The sequence below is a fragment of the Onychomys torridus genome, chromosome 5, assembly GCF_903995425.1.
Source record: "Onychomys torridus chromosome 5, mOncTor1.1, whole genome shotgun sequence".
NCBI lineage: Eukaryota > Metazoa > Chordata > Mammalia > Rodentia > Cricetidae > Onychomys > Onychomys torridus.
The window spans coordinates 22279059-22292435 of NC_050447.1; the positions used below are offsets into that span (position 1 = coordinate 22279059).

A 13377-nucleotide genomic window follows, 5' to 3' on the forward strand; every position below is an offset into this window, starting at 1 on the left:
TTTCAAGGACAGGTAACAGTGGACACTTTTATTTAAAACAGAAAAGATCAGGCACAATGGGGTACAGGTATGTGGGCAGGCAGCAAGGAGAATGAAGGGGTCCCCTGTTCTGACACTTCCAGCTGCTGGCCCAGCCTGCCCTGCCCTGCTTCTCCCCCACATTCTCAACCTGGACTCTCCCACAGGAGATGGAGACAAGTCCTAATCCATAAGAGCAGTTCTGGCCCACTCCTGTGTGACATGGGCCTCTTCCAAAATGAGTTTCATAGTTCAAGTTGAAGTGGATGACTGGAACAGACTCTCACACACACACATACATACAAACAAGGGATACATAGAAACATGGAAGTTTAATACCCAATGTTCAACAGAGATGACAACAGGACACAGATACAACACTACAGCAAATGGGGTGAGGTGGAAGGGCAGAGGGACAAGACGGATCACAGCAACCGGGGAAGCGACTTCTCTGGAGCCCCTGCGGCCCTTTGACAGCTGATCCACAGCTCCAAGAATTGCATACTGAGGAGGTCAGTACGGCAGCATCACTGAGTGGAGCCTGGAGCTTATACTGCATAAATAGTCAAGAGTCTAGACTCAAGGGTGGAGAGGGTCAGTACTGTCACATCAGGAGTGGAGCTCCTTAGGGTACACCCCTTCTCCTGACCCTGTAAGAGGCAGGTCCTCTCACCCTGGTCTGTCAAGACACAGCAGCACCACACACCACCACACCTCAGCAGCTTCACTCTGCTACAAGCCTCTCCCTGCCAATGTTTTCAGAGTGAGTGAATCCAGAGGTGGGAGGAGACAGTGGCAGGGGCTGAGGGGCAGGAAGTGGCTGGAGGAGGAGGTATGTGTGCCTGAGGTTCTTCCTAGGCATCCTGGAGATTGCTGTTGCTCAGGAGCACCTGTTCTCCAGGCTTGAAGGCTGGCATCCCAAGGTAGGGGCAGTTGGCACAGCGGAAAGCATCCCCCAGGTAGCACTGTGGAAAGAACAGGAGTCAACAGAAGCTGAGGGGCAAAGGAAGGACATCTTCGTATGCCTACAGGTCTCCTGTTTTATGAAAAGTCAGTCAGTAAGGGTGCCAGCCAGGTGAGGTGACACACACCAGTAATCGCTGTGCTTAGGAGGCTGAGGCAAGTTTATGGCCTGCCCCAGTTTAAGCCCTATCTGAAAGAGGCCAGAGGGCTGGCATCTCGGGCAGCCTCCACTACAGGATCACATCAAGGTCAGCCAAATTGCTGAGTAAACTACATCCCACACCAAGGAAGAGACCAAAGGGCTAACACACACACACACACACACACACACACACACACACACACACGCACACACACAGATACGTACCCCTAGGCACGGGCATGCTCAGGACAACCTCTTCTCATCACAGCTATATACACACATGGCCTTTCCCAGCAGCTTACTATGAGAAAACTGGATGACAGACAAGCCCTTAAATGCAGCTAGTCTCTGTCCCCATGTACTGGGTGCAGGTACGTACATTTCCGCAGGCTGACTTGGGCTGAGCACCCTGCTCCTTAGACTTCTCTCTTTCCAGTTCTTCTGCAAGGCCACAGGTGCTAGGGGAAACCAAGGGCTGATGAATGAGACTTGCCACTGCCTAGAGATTTCCAACCACTAACAGTGCTAATACACATTTGAAGAGTTCTCTCTTTACCAAGAGTCAAGTTAATGCTACAGACCAGCAGACTGGGGCAAGGCTGCTGGGGAAGAAGCAGAGTCGCCACAATTTCCACATTCAAGAACAGAAGGCGCCGAGATGCAGCTCAGTGGGAGAGCACTTGTCTAGCATGTGCAGAACCCTGAGCTTAATCCCCAACACCATAAACATACAAAAATAAAAACAATCAACAGAAAAATCTGGGTTTTTACTTGAAACCCTCTCATTTGTAAATGCTGAGAAACTGGAACACCTAAAGACTGGTAAGGGCTGTGTGGGGCAGTCAGGACTGAAATCTCAGCACCCGGGAGGTAGACAGAACAGCTCCAAGTTCAAGGTCAGCCTCAACTATATTGTGAGACTCCCAAAAAACAAACAAAAATAAATACAATAAAAACAACCAGTGGATTAATAAACAAGTCAAGCCTGCACAACATTTGTACAAACACCAACGCAAGGCTTCCCTGTTACGACAGAATAACACAGACAACCTAAACTTTCACCTCTCGAACCCCACCAGAACTACAGGAACAACACTACACTGCTAGAAACTGTAGGAACAGAAGACTCAACTTAACAGGTAAACTATCACTCCTGCCAGACCAAAGCGCTGGTAGCATACATGGAAAGACTTCCCTTAAGCAATCCGGCCAATCTGAGTATAAGACACAGGGCTCTGGGATTTGGAGCCTCCCCACCCCCAACATCTACCTAGATTCTCTTCAGTAAACATGACCAATCCATCTAGATGCTCAGTTAACATGATCAGCTTGTTTTCATTTATTTTAAGATGGTGTTTGAGACACAGTCTTACTATATAGTCTAAGCTAGCTTCAAACTTGCAACCCTGCCTCAGTCTCTTGCATGCTGGGATTGTAAGTATGCACCACCACACCTGACTCTGTCCTCCATTTTTAAATTATGAAGACTGACCACCAAGTATCCTAAGATCCTCTAACCAGGGAGTCAGAGGCCAACTAAAATAAAAGGCAGCTTGGAAGAGCTGAGGAGCTGGATCAGCAGTTAACAGTGCATACTGCTCTTGCAGAGGACTCAAGTTTGGTTACCTTTATAGGTACCAGTGTACACACAAAATTAAAAAATTAAAAAAAAAAAATAGCTGGGTGGTGGTAGCACACACCTTTAATCCCAGTACTCAGGAGGCAGAGGCAAGTGAATCTCTGAGTTCAAGGCCAGTCTGGTCTATACCGTGAGTTCCAGGCCAGTCAGGGATATAGAGAAACTCTGTCTCCAAAAGCCAGGAAAGGGTATTGGTTTCTTTATATCTAAATGAAAAAGGATGTTCAACATATTGGTGGGGAAGTAATAGCAAAGTGAAAACTATAAACTAAAATCATGATAGGAGTAATAAAATAATAACAAAGGTTTTAGAAGATTGATAATCTTGGGGCTGGAGAGATGCCTCAGAGGTTAAGAGCACCAACTGCTCTTCCAGAGGTCCTGAGTTCAATTCCCAGCAACCACATGGTGGCTCACAACCATCTGTATCGAGATCTAGTGCCCTCTTCTGGCCTTCAAGGTGTACGTACAGGCAGAACAGTGTTTAATAAAAAAGATTAATAGGGGTTGGGGATTTAGCTCAGCGGTAGAGTGCTTGCCTAGCAAGCATAAGGCCCTGGGTTCAGTCCTCAGCTCTGGTTTAAATCATCATCATCATCATCATCATCATCATCATCATCATCATCATCATCTCCGAGAAAGGAAGAAAAGAAAAATATACTAGAAATGTAAAAGAGGAGAAAAAATTATAGGACCAGTCAGATTCAGTTGAGCACACCTTTAAAGTCAACACTCAGGAGGCAGAGACAGGCACATCTCTGTGAATTCAAGGCCACCCGCTCTACAAAGCAAGTTCCAGGACAGCCAAGGCTTCATAGTGAGACCCTGTCTCAAAAACAAACAAACAAAAAGAACTAAAGAGGTCAACATCTAAGTCACACGTTACCTAGACAAAAACTCCTAAACAAAATAAACACTACTCCCAGGACCACAGACTTGGCTTTTAAGACTGCAGAGGTTCACAGAACAGACCCTACTCAAGGCAAACTATCACAAAATGATACCATGGAACCAGAGCCCCAAGGATTTCTTTCCAAAATGGAGAAAGTGGTCTTCTGGATCAAGGCTTTATGAAGGGTTAAAGACAGCTGGCTTCAGCCTTATTATCAGGGTCATCAGAAGACAGAAAACAGCACAACTGTCTCTGAGCGCTTAAATCATATGGAAAAATGACTTCTGACTCGTAACTATGAATGCTATGATACTTTCTGTTCTTTTTTCTTTAGTTGTTTTGAGGGAGGGCCTCACGTAGAGCCCTTGCTGGCCTGGAACTCTCTATGTAGACCAGGCTACCCTCAAAGTCAGAGAGATCTGCCTGCTTCTGCCTCCTGAGTGCTGGGATGCCCAGCCAGGATGCTTCCGTTTCTTACTCCAGATGATGGTGTGTGGTCTTTGCTATTCTTTAAGGTTTACCTGTTTGGTTTACACCTCACACCTCACAGGAAAACCCATTTAAGAGAACGAAGAACAGAGATAACCACTGGAGAAGAACCTGCAGCCCAGACCCACCCCCCCCAGCACTCACCAGTTCTTACAGGCCTTCCTCTTTTTCCCTTCCCCACAGGATGGAGCCTTCAGGGAGGCTGGATCGGGCTTCTTCAAATCTTCCGGATCTAGTAATTCATCTGAGTCGATGAGATCCTGGAGAGCGATCAAAACAATCAGAACACAGCCACCATGACGAAAAGCTGAGGTAATTGCAGGCTATGTGAGAGAGTGAGAGAGAGAGAGAGAGAGAGAGAGAGAGAGAGAGAGACAGACAGAGGAGAGGAGAGGAGAGCACGCGCACGCGCGCGCACACACACACACAGAGCAAAGTCAAAGCAACAAAGAAACACCCACTGTGAACTATGCCATAGGCTGAAGAGGCCAATGGTCCACGTGAGACTGCATGAGGCCAGAAACAGCTGCAAAATTAGCTGGTACTATATAGAGAATGTGTGTGTGTGTGTGTGTGTGTGTGTGCGCGCGCGCATTCATGGTGAGAGTGAGACCAGGTGAAATGAAGAGAAGTGCTGTATTTATTTCAATATATGAATAATCACGGGAATAAAGTCAAAGTAAAACATTTCCCACAAAATTCCAGAGGAATAAAAGCAAATAATTACACACACACACACATACACACACACACACACACACACACACACACACACATATATTTGTGTAACTTTTTTGTAAATGTGAAGACAGTTATATTTATAAATTCTGAGAGCATGAACCATGACATAGTTTGCTCATCACACTTAACAGTAAAGGTATTGAAACAACTTCCCTTTTTATTTTTATTTTTCTTCAAGACAAGGTTTTTCTGTATAGCCCTGGCTGTCCTGGAACTTGCTCTAAAGACCAGGCTAGCCTTGAACTCAAAAGATCACCTGCCACTGCCTCCCAAGTGCTGAGATTAAAGGTGTTCGACACCATGGCCCAGCTTAATTTTCTTATAGATGGGCAGATCAAAGTACAAACACTAAGTTTAAGATAGTGAGCATTCAATGAATTTCATTAAACTTCATTCAGTGAGCATTCAATTGCCTAGACAGAGGCCAATAAAGTATCTCAACTGCCAAATTCTTTCCTGGTTTATGTCTACAAGAATCCTTACTATTTCATGAAAGAGAAGACAAAAAATTCTGTAGGGGAAAAGACATTAAAAAATAAATTTAGGGGTTGGGGATTTAGCTCAGTGGTAGAGCGCTTGCCTAGCAAGCACAAGGCCCGGGGTTTGATCCCCAGCTTCAAAAATAAATAAATAAATAAATAAAAATAAATTTAAAATATTGCTAATATGGAATGTCCTAATAAAAGACATGAAAGTCAGACACTGCTACATACTGGGCCTTAAAACACATTCACACCACTCTCGGGGCTAGAGACACGGCTCAGTGATTAAAAGTACTTGATGCTCTTGCAGAGGATGTGGGTTTGGTTTCTAGTACCTACTCAGCAGCAAATAAGTACCTGTATAATAAGTTCCAGGTAATCCAACACCCTCTTCTGGGCTCCGAGGGCACCTGCATGCATATAGTGCACAGACAGACACTCATACATGAAATCAAAACAAAACAAAAATTGAAGGCCACTTTTCACTACAGCCGTTCACACTGATGCAAGACCTGAAAGGGAGCAGTCATGTGACCACAGGGCCAACTCACCACGCTGTCATCCTCCATGTCATTGGCTGAGAGGGTCCAGAGTTTGGCAGCAGCAGGATCCACAACAGGCTTCACTGCATCCAACAAGAAGGAGACAACCCTTTAACCAGTCGGAGGCACACTACAAGCAAGCCCCAGCAGCTGTGGAGACTAAAGGGCGAGACTGGACGGACTGAGAGTAGGCTCGCACTCAGCTCCACCAGGAACAAAAGGCAGAGCTTCACACAGGAAAGGCAGCTGCATTCCTTACATGTTTGCCTTGTGCTAGGTACTCCTCCAGCGCGCCCATCACCTCACCTAACCCTAAGTACCTTATGAGGTGCCGGCCACCCTAGATTTACAGCTGTAGGAATACGAGGTTACAACCTCCACTCTGTGCCGCCTTTCTGTGCTACATGAGTTATACACTCTCTCTGCCTACTGCAGCTATTCTGAGAATCAAATGAGAGAAGTATCAACAACTCTAAAAACAGCCAAGATGTAGCCTCACTTAAGCCTGTTACATAAGAAACAGACTAGTGCTGGGGTGGCCAGGTCACAGTCAGTGACAGAACATTTTCCATCTAGGTCAGGACACCAGAAAGAATCTACGAGCCTTAGGGCTGGGGATTTAGAGGGCAAATCCTCAGTAAGGCCTTCTGGGTACACAATGGACCACCAATGCCACAGCTGGACACTCAGAACATCCACATGGTCAACTGCTGACCTAAGCTGTCCCAATCCTCCAGGAAGCGTGAAATCAAAGGTCCAAATACTTTCTGAGGCCATGTTTGAGAACATGGGCCTCTAATTCCTGCCACTCAAGACAGAGAAGTGAGGACCAGAAACTGGAGTGGAAGTACTTCATAAAGATCAAGGCTAGCTGGGTGGCAGTGGCGTACACCTTTAATCCTGGTGCTCAGGCGGCAGAGGTAGGTGTGACTCTGAGTTTAAGGCCAGCCTGGTCTACAGAGTGAGTTCCAGGACAGCCAGGACTGTTTCACAGAGAAACCCTGTCTAAAAAAAAAAAAAGAAAGAAAGAAACATGGGTTTAGTTCTTAAGCATTTCAACAGGACACATCCTGGAGGATGTTCCATCAAAATCAAACCAACAAAGCTGCTGATTATGGCTCTGACAGAAACATTAAGGTATGTTAAAAATGGCTGTTGCACATCTAAAAAAATTAATCACATTTTTAAAGTTCTGAAATATCTAAAACATTCACAAATCAAACTAGCAAGCAATCATTAGAAATAAGTTTGTGACTTTACAGGCATAGAAAAAAGCCCTACAGCCTGGCAGTGGTGACACACACCTTTAATCCCAGCACTTGGGAAGCAGAGGCAGGCAGATATCTGGGAGTTTGAGGCCAGCCTAGTCTACAAAGTGAGTTCCAGGACAGGACAGCCAAGGCTACAGAGAGACCCTATCTTAAAAAAAAAAAAAAAAAAAAAAAAAAAGCAGCCCTGGAAACCGAACAAGAGACCCTGTGCACCATTATCACCACTGTGACGTCTCCTGAAGATAAACCCATCCTTCCAGAGCCTGAAGAGACTTCATCAACTGAACAAGTGACTCAGGCCTCCAAGATGAAGTGGCCTCAGTGCACTAGGAAATATCTACATATTATGTCAGGTTTGGATACTAATATGTCTAAGATAAAAGCATGGTGAGCATTGTGCAGTTTGCAAATGGCAAATTAAAGGACTAATCTAAGACTATTTAGATGATGGCCCACTAACATACAATGTCCCCAGGCTAGTCTTACCTGAAGAAGACTTCTTAGAGATGGAAAGCTTAAGCTGGCTGGAAGAGCCCACTTCAAAGTTTGGCTTCTTGCCAGTGATATGAACTGAGAGCAGGCTGTCACTGTGGTAGCCCAGGTGTTCCTGGACAGAGCGCACCTCCTCCGAGCTTAAGGGTTCCCGCTGCAGCTGCAGTTGAAGACACCCCACGTATGAGCCCCCCTCGCCATTCACTGTCTCACCAAGCCAGCCTTGTGGCCAGCCTGGACAACATCCAACAGTGAGTCTGTCTCAAAAAGAATTTAAGGCCCTGAATCACATTTAAAAAATTCAGAAAACAACACTAACAGTTATTATGGAATAACACCTCTCCAAGACCAAGGGAATGCTAATATTTTTACATTTAATTTCTAGAAGACTCTGGAACTATAAAATGCCTCTGCTTAACTTGAACATCTCTGCTCAACTGTCATAAATGCTCAGCCCCCATCTAGACCCCCACCGAAAGGTCTAAGGGACAGTATTCCATCTAGGCCTAAGAGTTGTATACACTGAGATGGGCAGAAGCAGCAAACCACCTGTCCCCTGCAGCACAGCCACCATGTTAAAGAGTTCCAGGAAGACCAGTACCAGCCACAAGTCTTCAGAAGGGATCTGCTCCCAAGGGTTTCTTCTTCAAGGCATCTCGTATTTAACTCTCAGGAAGGAAGTTTCAAATGACCTCCTAATTCTGCAGCGCACCTCTATCTAACCTCACTTGCCCCCAGCTATACTAGGGACAAACTGAGTCTGAGTCACCCAAGGCTTACATAGCTAACCAGGAAGGCTCTCTCTCCACACTTACCTCTTTTACTTCCACCAGGCCAGAAAGAGTCAGGGCCGAGCACAGTTTAGAGGCCGTCTTCATTCTGTCATTGTTAACTGTCAAGGAAAACCCCCATTAGTGGCTTTATACGTCACAGCTGGGGAGAACTCTAAAGGCTCTATCCTCTGAGCCAGAGGGTTCTCAAACAGTAAAAACCTACTTTATAATGTGCACTTAGTTCAGTGACAGCAGTTCAACTTGAAAAATCTTTTGGTTGTTCCAAGTGTTCTTTCTTAGGCTGGGACAGGTCATCATTCCACTATTACTTATTGTTCTGCTTCTTAGAAATCCAGAGAAAGCTGGATAATTAATAAAGTCATTAACTGTGAAGCACACAGAAACCCAAGTTTGTCTCTGAAGCTCTACCAGACACTATTTGGTGACCAAGGCTTCAATCTCCAGCAAGAAGGGCTGCAGAGACACTCAGTGGCTCCAAGCACGGGCACTCTGGCAAAGAATGGGAATGTGGCTCCCAGCACCCACACTAGGAGGCTCGCAAGCACCTTAACTCTAGCTCCAGAGGACTAACACCTCTGGCCCCCTGCACTCATGTTCATATGTAGACAGACAGAAGGACTGACAAGAGTTCAAGGCTAACCTGGATGACATAGTGAATTCCAGGCCAGCTTAGCTACAGAGTAACATCTTGGGGTGGGGGTGGGGGTGGAGGTGGGTGGGTAGGGGAAGCCAGTCAGCAATGTAAAATGTAATAAAGTCTGATTTAGGTTTAAATGGACTATATAAAATAATGTGGTGTGTTGAGTGTATATGTACATGTGGAGGTCAGAGGTCAATCTTAGATGTTTTTTCAGGAGCCAGCCACCATTTTTGTGAGACAGGGTCTCTGAGCGCCTGGAACTGCCAAGTAAGCTAGACTGGCTGAGCAGGGAGCCCCAGGGATCCAGCTGTCTCCACCTCTGCAGAGTTGGGGTGACAATATGGGTTCTAGAGGTTGAATTTAGGTCCCCATGCTCGCACCTCAAGCACACCACCAACTGAGCTGTCTTCTTGGCCTAAATAATATGAATTTCAATGCATTTACTTTTAGTTTTTGTACTATGTATTCAACAACTTAATTTTCTGAAAATTTAAATTGGGATTTAAAAAACTGATTAGAGGGGCTGGTCAAGATGTCTCAGTGGGTAAAAGTGACTGCTGTGTCATCTTGAGGACTTGAGTTCCATCTCGGAACTCATTTGGTTTCCAGCACTCACAATGGGAGACTCACAATCACCTTAACTCTAGCTTCAGAGAGATCCAACACCTCTGGCCTCCTGCACTCATGTTTATATACCCATGTGCAGGCAGGCAGAGAGACAGACAGACATGTGTGCATGCACACAAACTCATTCACTCTTAAAAACTAATACAATAATAAGCCAGGCGGTGGTGGCGCACGCCTGTTATCCCAGTACTCTGGAGGCAGAGGCAGGTGGATCTCTGTGAGTTTGAGGCCAGCCTGGTCTACAAAGCTAGTCCAGAACAGGCTCCAAAGCTACAGAGAAACCCTGTCTCAAAAAACCAAAAAATAAAAAAGTTTTCCAGCAAGAAAGCTGGTGTCTGCAATAGGCATCACAAGGTCACAGCTCTAGATACACAATTCATGTTTTATTCATTCCAAAATATTTTCATTTCTATTAATTTCATTTGATGGATTATATTTCTACATCTTGATTGAATTTCAGTGAAGAAAAAAAAAGCTAAAAATTCAGAAGTAACAATTCTGACAGCTTCACCACTGAGCCAAAAAGGTTTTAATTCTTGGAAACTGATTTTAGCTTCTCACATATTTCTTTCTCTCTCTCTCTCTCTCTCTCTCTCTCTTTCTCTCTCTCTCTGTTTTTGTTTGTTTGTTTGTTTTTCAAGACAGAGTTTCTCTGTATAACTCTGGCTGTTCTGGAACTTACTCGAGTGCTGGAATTAAAGGCCTGCACCACCACCACCACCACCACCACCACCACCACCAAGCTTCACATATTACTCTTTAGTCCCATAATTCCAGCCATTTCTTTTCAACTCTATTCTGGAATAAGCACAGATTCACAGGAAGTTGCTAAGTGTGCTCTTCCTACTGCTACAATGTTCTCTGTGTTAGAGACATGCAAAGATGAACCTGTCATCTGGTGACAGAATTCAGCCATTCACCATTAGGGACAATTTCCTTCTATTAATGACCTGATAGGTCACCAAAGATCACACTTTTTAAGATCTGTTGCTCGGATTCTAACATCTATCCCTGAAAAGGAACCACTACAAGAACACTGATCTCCAAGTGGTACCTCTGGCTCAGGGAGACAGCACGCACATGCAACAGACTCAGTTGTGTCAAACGTTCATCTTCTGATAGATATCCTTACCTACAGCTGTCTCCACTGGCTCTTTCAGAAAAAGACATCCCCCTGGCCGAAGGATTCGGGCCATCTCAGCCAGATCCTCAGCACTGTGCAGAGAGGCGCTTCCTGGGACTATACCAGACAGAATAATGTCGAAGCTGGATTCTTTATGGGCAGCTGAAAAGAACAATCAACAGTTGCCTACACGGGGAGTGATCTCCCAACCCTCCCATAGACCTCCCAGAGGATACAGCTATCATCCCAGGAAAAAGAACATACATAGCAAATATGAAGCCCCTGAGATTAGCAAAAGGGTGTCAAGACTCTGTTCTGCTCTGTATTTTACTAAACCTTAGTAAGATCAGGGAAAGAAGTAAAAAAGGAGCTTTTTAGAACAAGGAACAGCCACCAAAGAACAGAACATGCAGAAATTACCAAATGCCCAAGTGTGTGGGAAAAATGGGTAACCCCAAACGAAAGTCGAGTATCAGAACTACAAACAGCACCCCACCCATGAAAACTCTTCTCGCCCTGAGAAGAAAAGAGTAGGCAGGCACTTACACTGCAACAACTGGCTGATGTTTTCTGTGAATACTTGGCCCTCGCTGCCAGTTAACACTTGAAGACGATCTACCAGATTTTTCAGAGCCTCCTCAGGAGACGACTTGTCCCAGAACACTGCCACAAGCTGGCCAGGGGAGACCCCAAACTCTGCCATTCCTGCAGTGATGCCGTACCTAAAAGCCACTGGCAAAAGAAATCAAATAACAGCAGAGTTTAATCCATGGGTTATCATCAAGTATGAGTCCAACAACTTCCCCCTAAGGATGCATTACAGCTTGGTGTAAACCCTTAGAGTCTGACTAATGAACCTACAAGCCCCAAGGCTTCATAATCCCAACATTACGACATGACAGGTAGACAAGATGGAGATGGCAAAGTCAAGTCAAGGGGATCAGAATCAAGTAAAAAGGCTGGAGTTAGAGCTGACTACAAAACAATCAGGGCATTCATCAGGCTGAAGGGACTCACAGAGGAAGGCAATAAAATTGGCAGCTTTCCTAACCACAGTTATAGCTTTAAAAAAAAAAAAAAAAGATTTAAAATTTGCAAATCAAACACTTCCTTTTCATTACTTAGAAAAACTCATTTGCACTGAATCTGCAGTGGCCAGCACTGCTTTCAGCATTTAACATTAGCCAGCCTTTGTGAAGCACCTTAGACATACATTATCTCAACTGACCCTCAGACTAGCCTGATATTAGGTAATTCCCAATGTACAGTAAAGATCTGGGTCAGCCAACACTGCACACAACCAATACTACGTGAGTAAAACAAACGCTGGGACCTGACTCCAAACCTGTGTAACCATGAAAACTTCCCACCCCGGGTTAGTTTTCTCTCCCACTTGATATGCAGGTCTGTATACTGTGAAGGAGGCCAAGGGATCCTGTGTTCATTTTCCCCTTCCTTAACCATTAATGCTACCAAGCTTATCAGTGGTAGGAGGCTCATGCTGAACACTGACTTCTGCAGAGATGGCCAACTCTTCGAGAATGACACCACCACGCTTCCAGGCTGAATTTAAGTCACATGCATTATACTCTCCTTCTATAAAAACATTCACAGGCTGGAGAGATGGCTCAGAGGTTAAGAGCACTGGCTGTTCATCCAGAGGTCCTGAGTTCAATCCCCAGCAACCACTTGGTGGCTCACAACCATCTATAATGAGATCTGGTGCCCTCTTCTGGCATGTAGACAGAACACTGTATTTGTAATAAATAAGTAAATCTTAAAAACTGAGTTCAGTCTTGATGTACCCCCAAGGAGAGAGAAGTTAACTTCTACAGGCTGTCCTGTGACCTCCACATGTGCAGGTGTGGCACAGATGGACACACACACACACACACACACACACACAAATAAAACGTAATTTTTCTGTTACTTTTTGGGGGGAGGGGTCAAGGCCTCATACAGCCCAGGTTGGCCTTGATCTTCTGATCCTGCCTCCTCTTTCCAAGTACTAGGATTACAAGTATGCAACCTCGGTTGGGGGATTTAGCTCAGTGGTAGAGTGTTTGCTTAGCAAGCGCAAGGCCCTGGGTTCGGTCTTCAGCTCCAGTTTAAAAAAAAAAAAAAAAAAGTATGCAACCTCATGCTTGGCTTGGAAAATGTTCACCTCAAATACCTTTCCTTTGTGTCTGAAAACTATGACCTTTAACCAGAGCCACCCTTACCACACAGTGCTTTGTCCCTTTAGAAGTGAGTTACTAACGGAGTTAATTTCTGCGGCAAAACTGAAGTCCTTAGCTAGTAGATTCAAAGTCTAAGTTTCATTCCAAAGTGACTCTCTTCACTGCATTTTCCTCAACCACACGTTCTTCTCTAGTTTCATGTGAACGCCAGCTCTGTGCTAGCCGGACTCAACACAGAGCCTAAGAGGATGCCGAGTGGTTATCAGACAGGCAGGAGTCTTCAGTTGTTTAGTTTGGGATTCTAAATCCCTAAAAAGTACACCATCAAGAATGAACATTTAA

At 45.1% G+C, this 13377-nt stretch overlaps 1 protein-coding gene across 4 annotated transcripts in view; it reads right to left on the reverse strand.

Annotated features, from left to right (window-relative positions):
- Positions 1-13377, reverse strand: part of Ciapin1 (cytokine induced apoptosis inhibitor 1) — a 16388-nt gene continuing 3011 nt past the window's right edge. For all 4 annotated transcript variants that reach the window (XM_036187256.1, XM_036187257.1, XM_036187259.1 and 1 more), the window contains exons 2-9: positions 11402-11587; positions 10865-11017; positions 8487-8563; positions 7666-7831; positions 5918-5991; positions 4288-4403; positions 1503-1581; positions 1-983 (exon numbers count right to left, since the gene is read on the reverse strand). In XM_036187256.1, coding sequence (XP_036043149.1) covers positions 873-983; positions 1503-1581; positions 4288-4403; positions 5918-5991; positions 7666-7831; positions 8487-8563; positions 10865-11017; positions 11402-11558 — 933 coding nt within the window. In that variant the 5' untranslated portion in view covers positions 11559-11587 and the 3' untranslated portion in view covers positions 1-872. The remainder of the gene's footprint in view (positions 984-1502; positions 1582-4287; positions 4404-5917; positions 5992-7665; positions 7832-8486; positions 8564-10864; positions 11018-11401; positions 11588-13377) is intronic.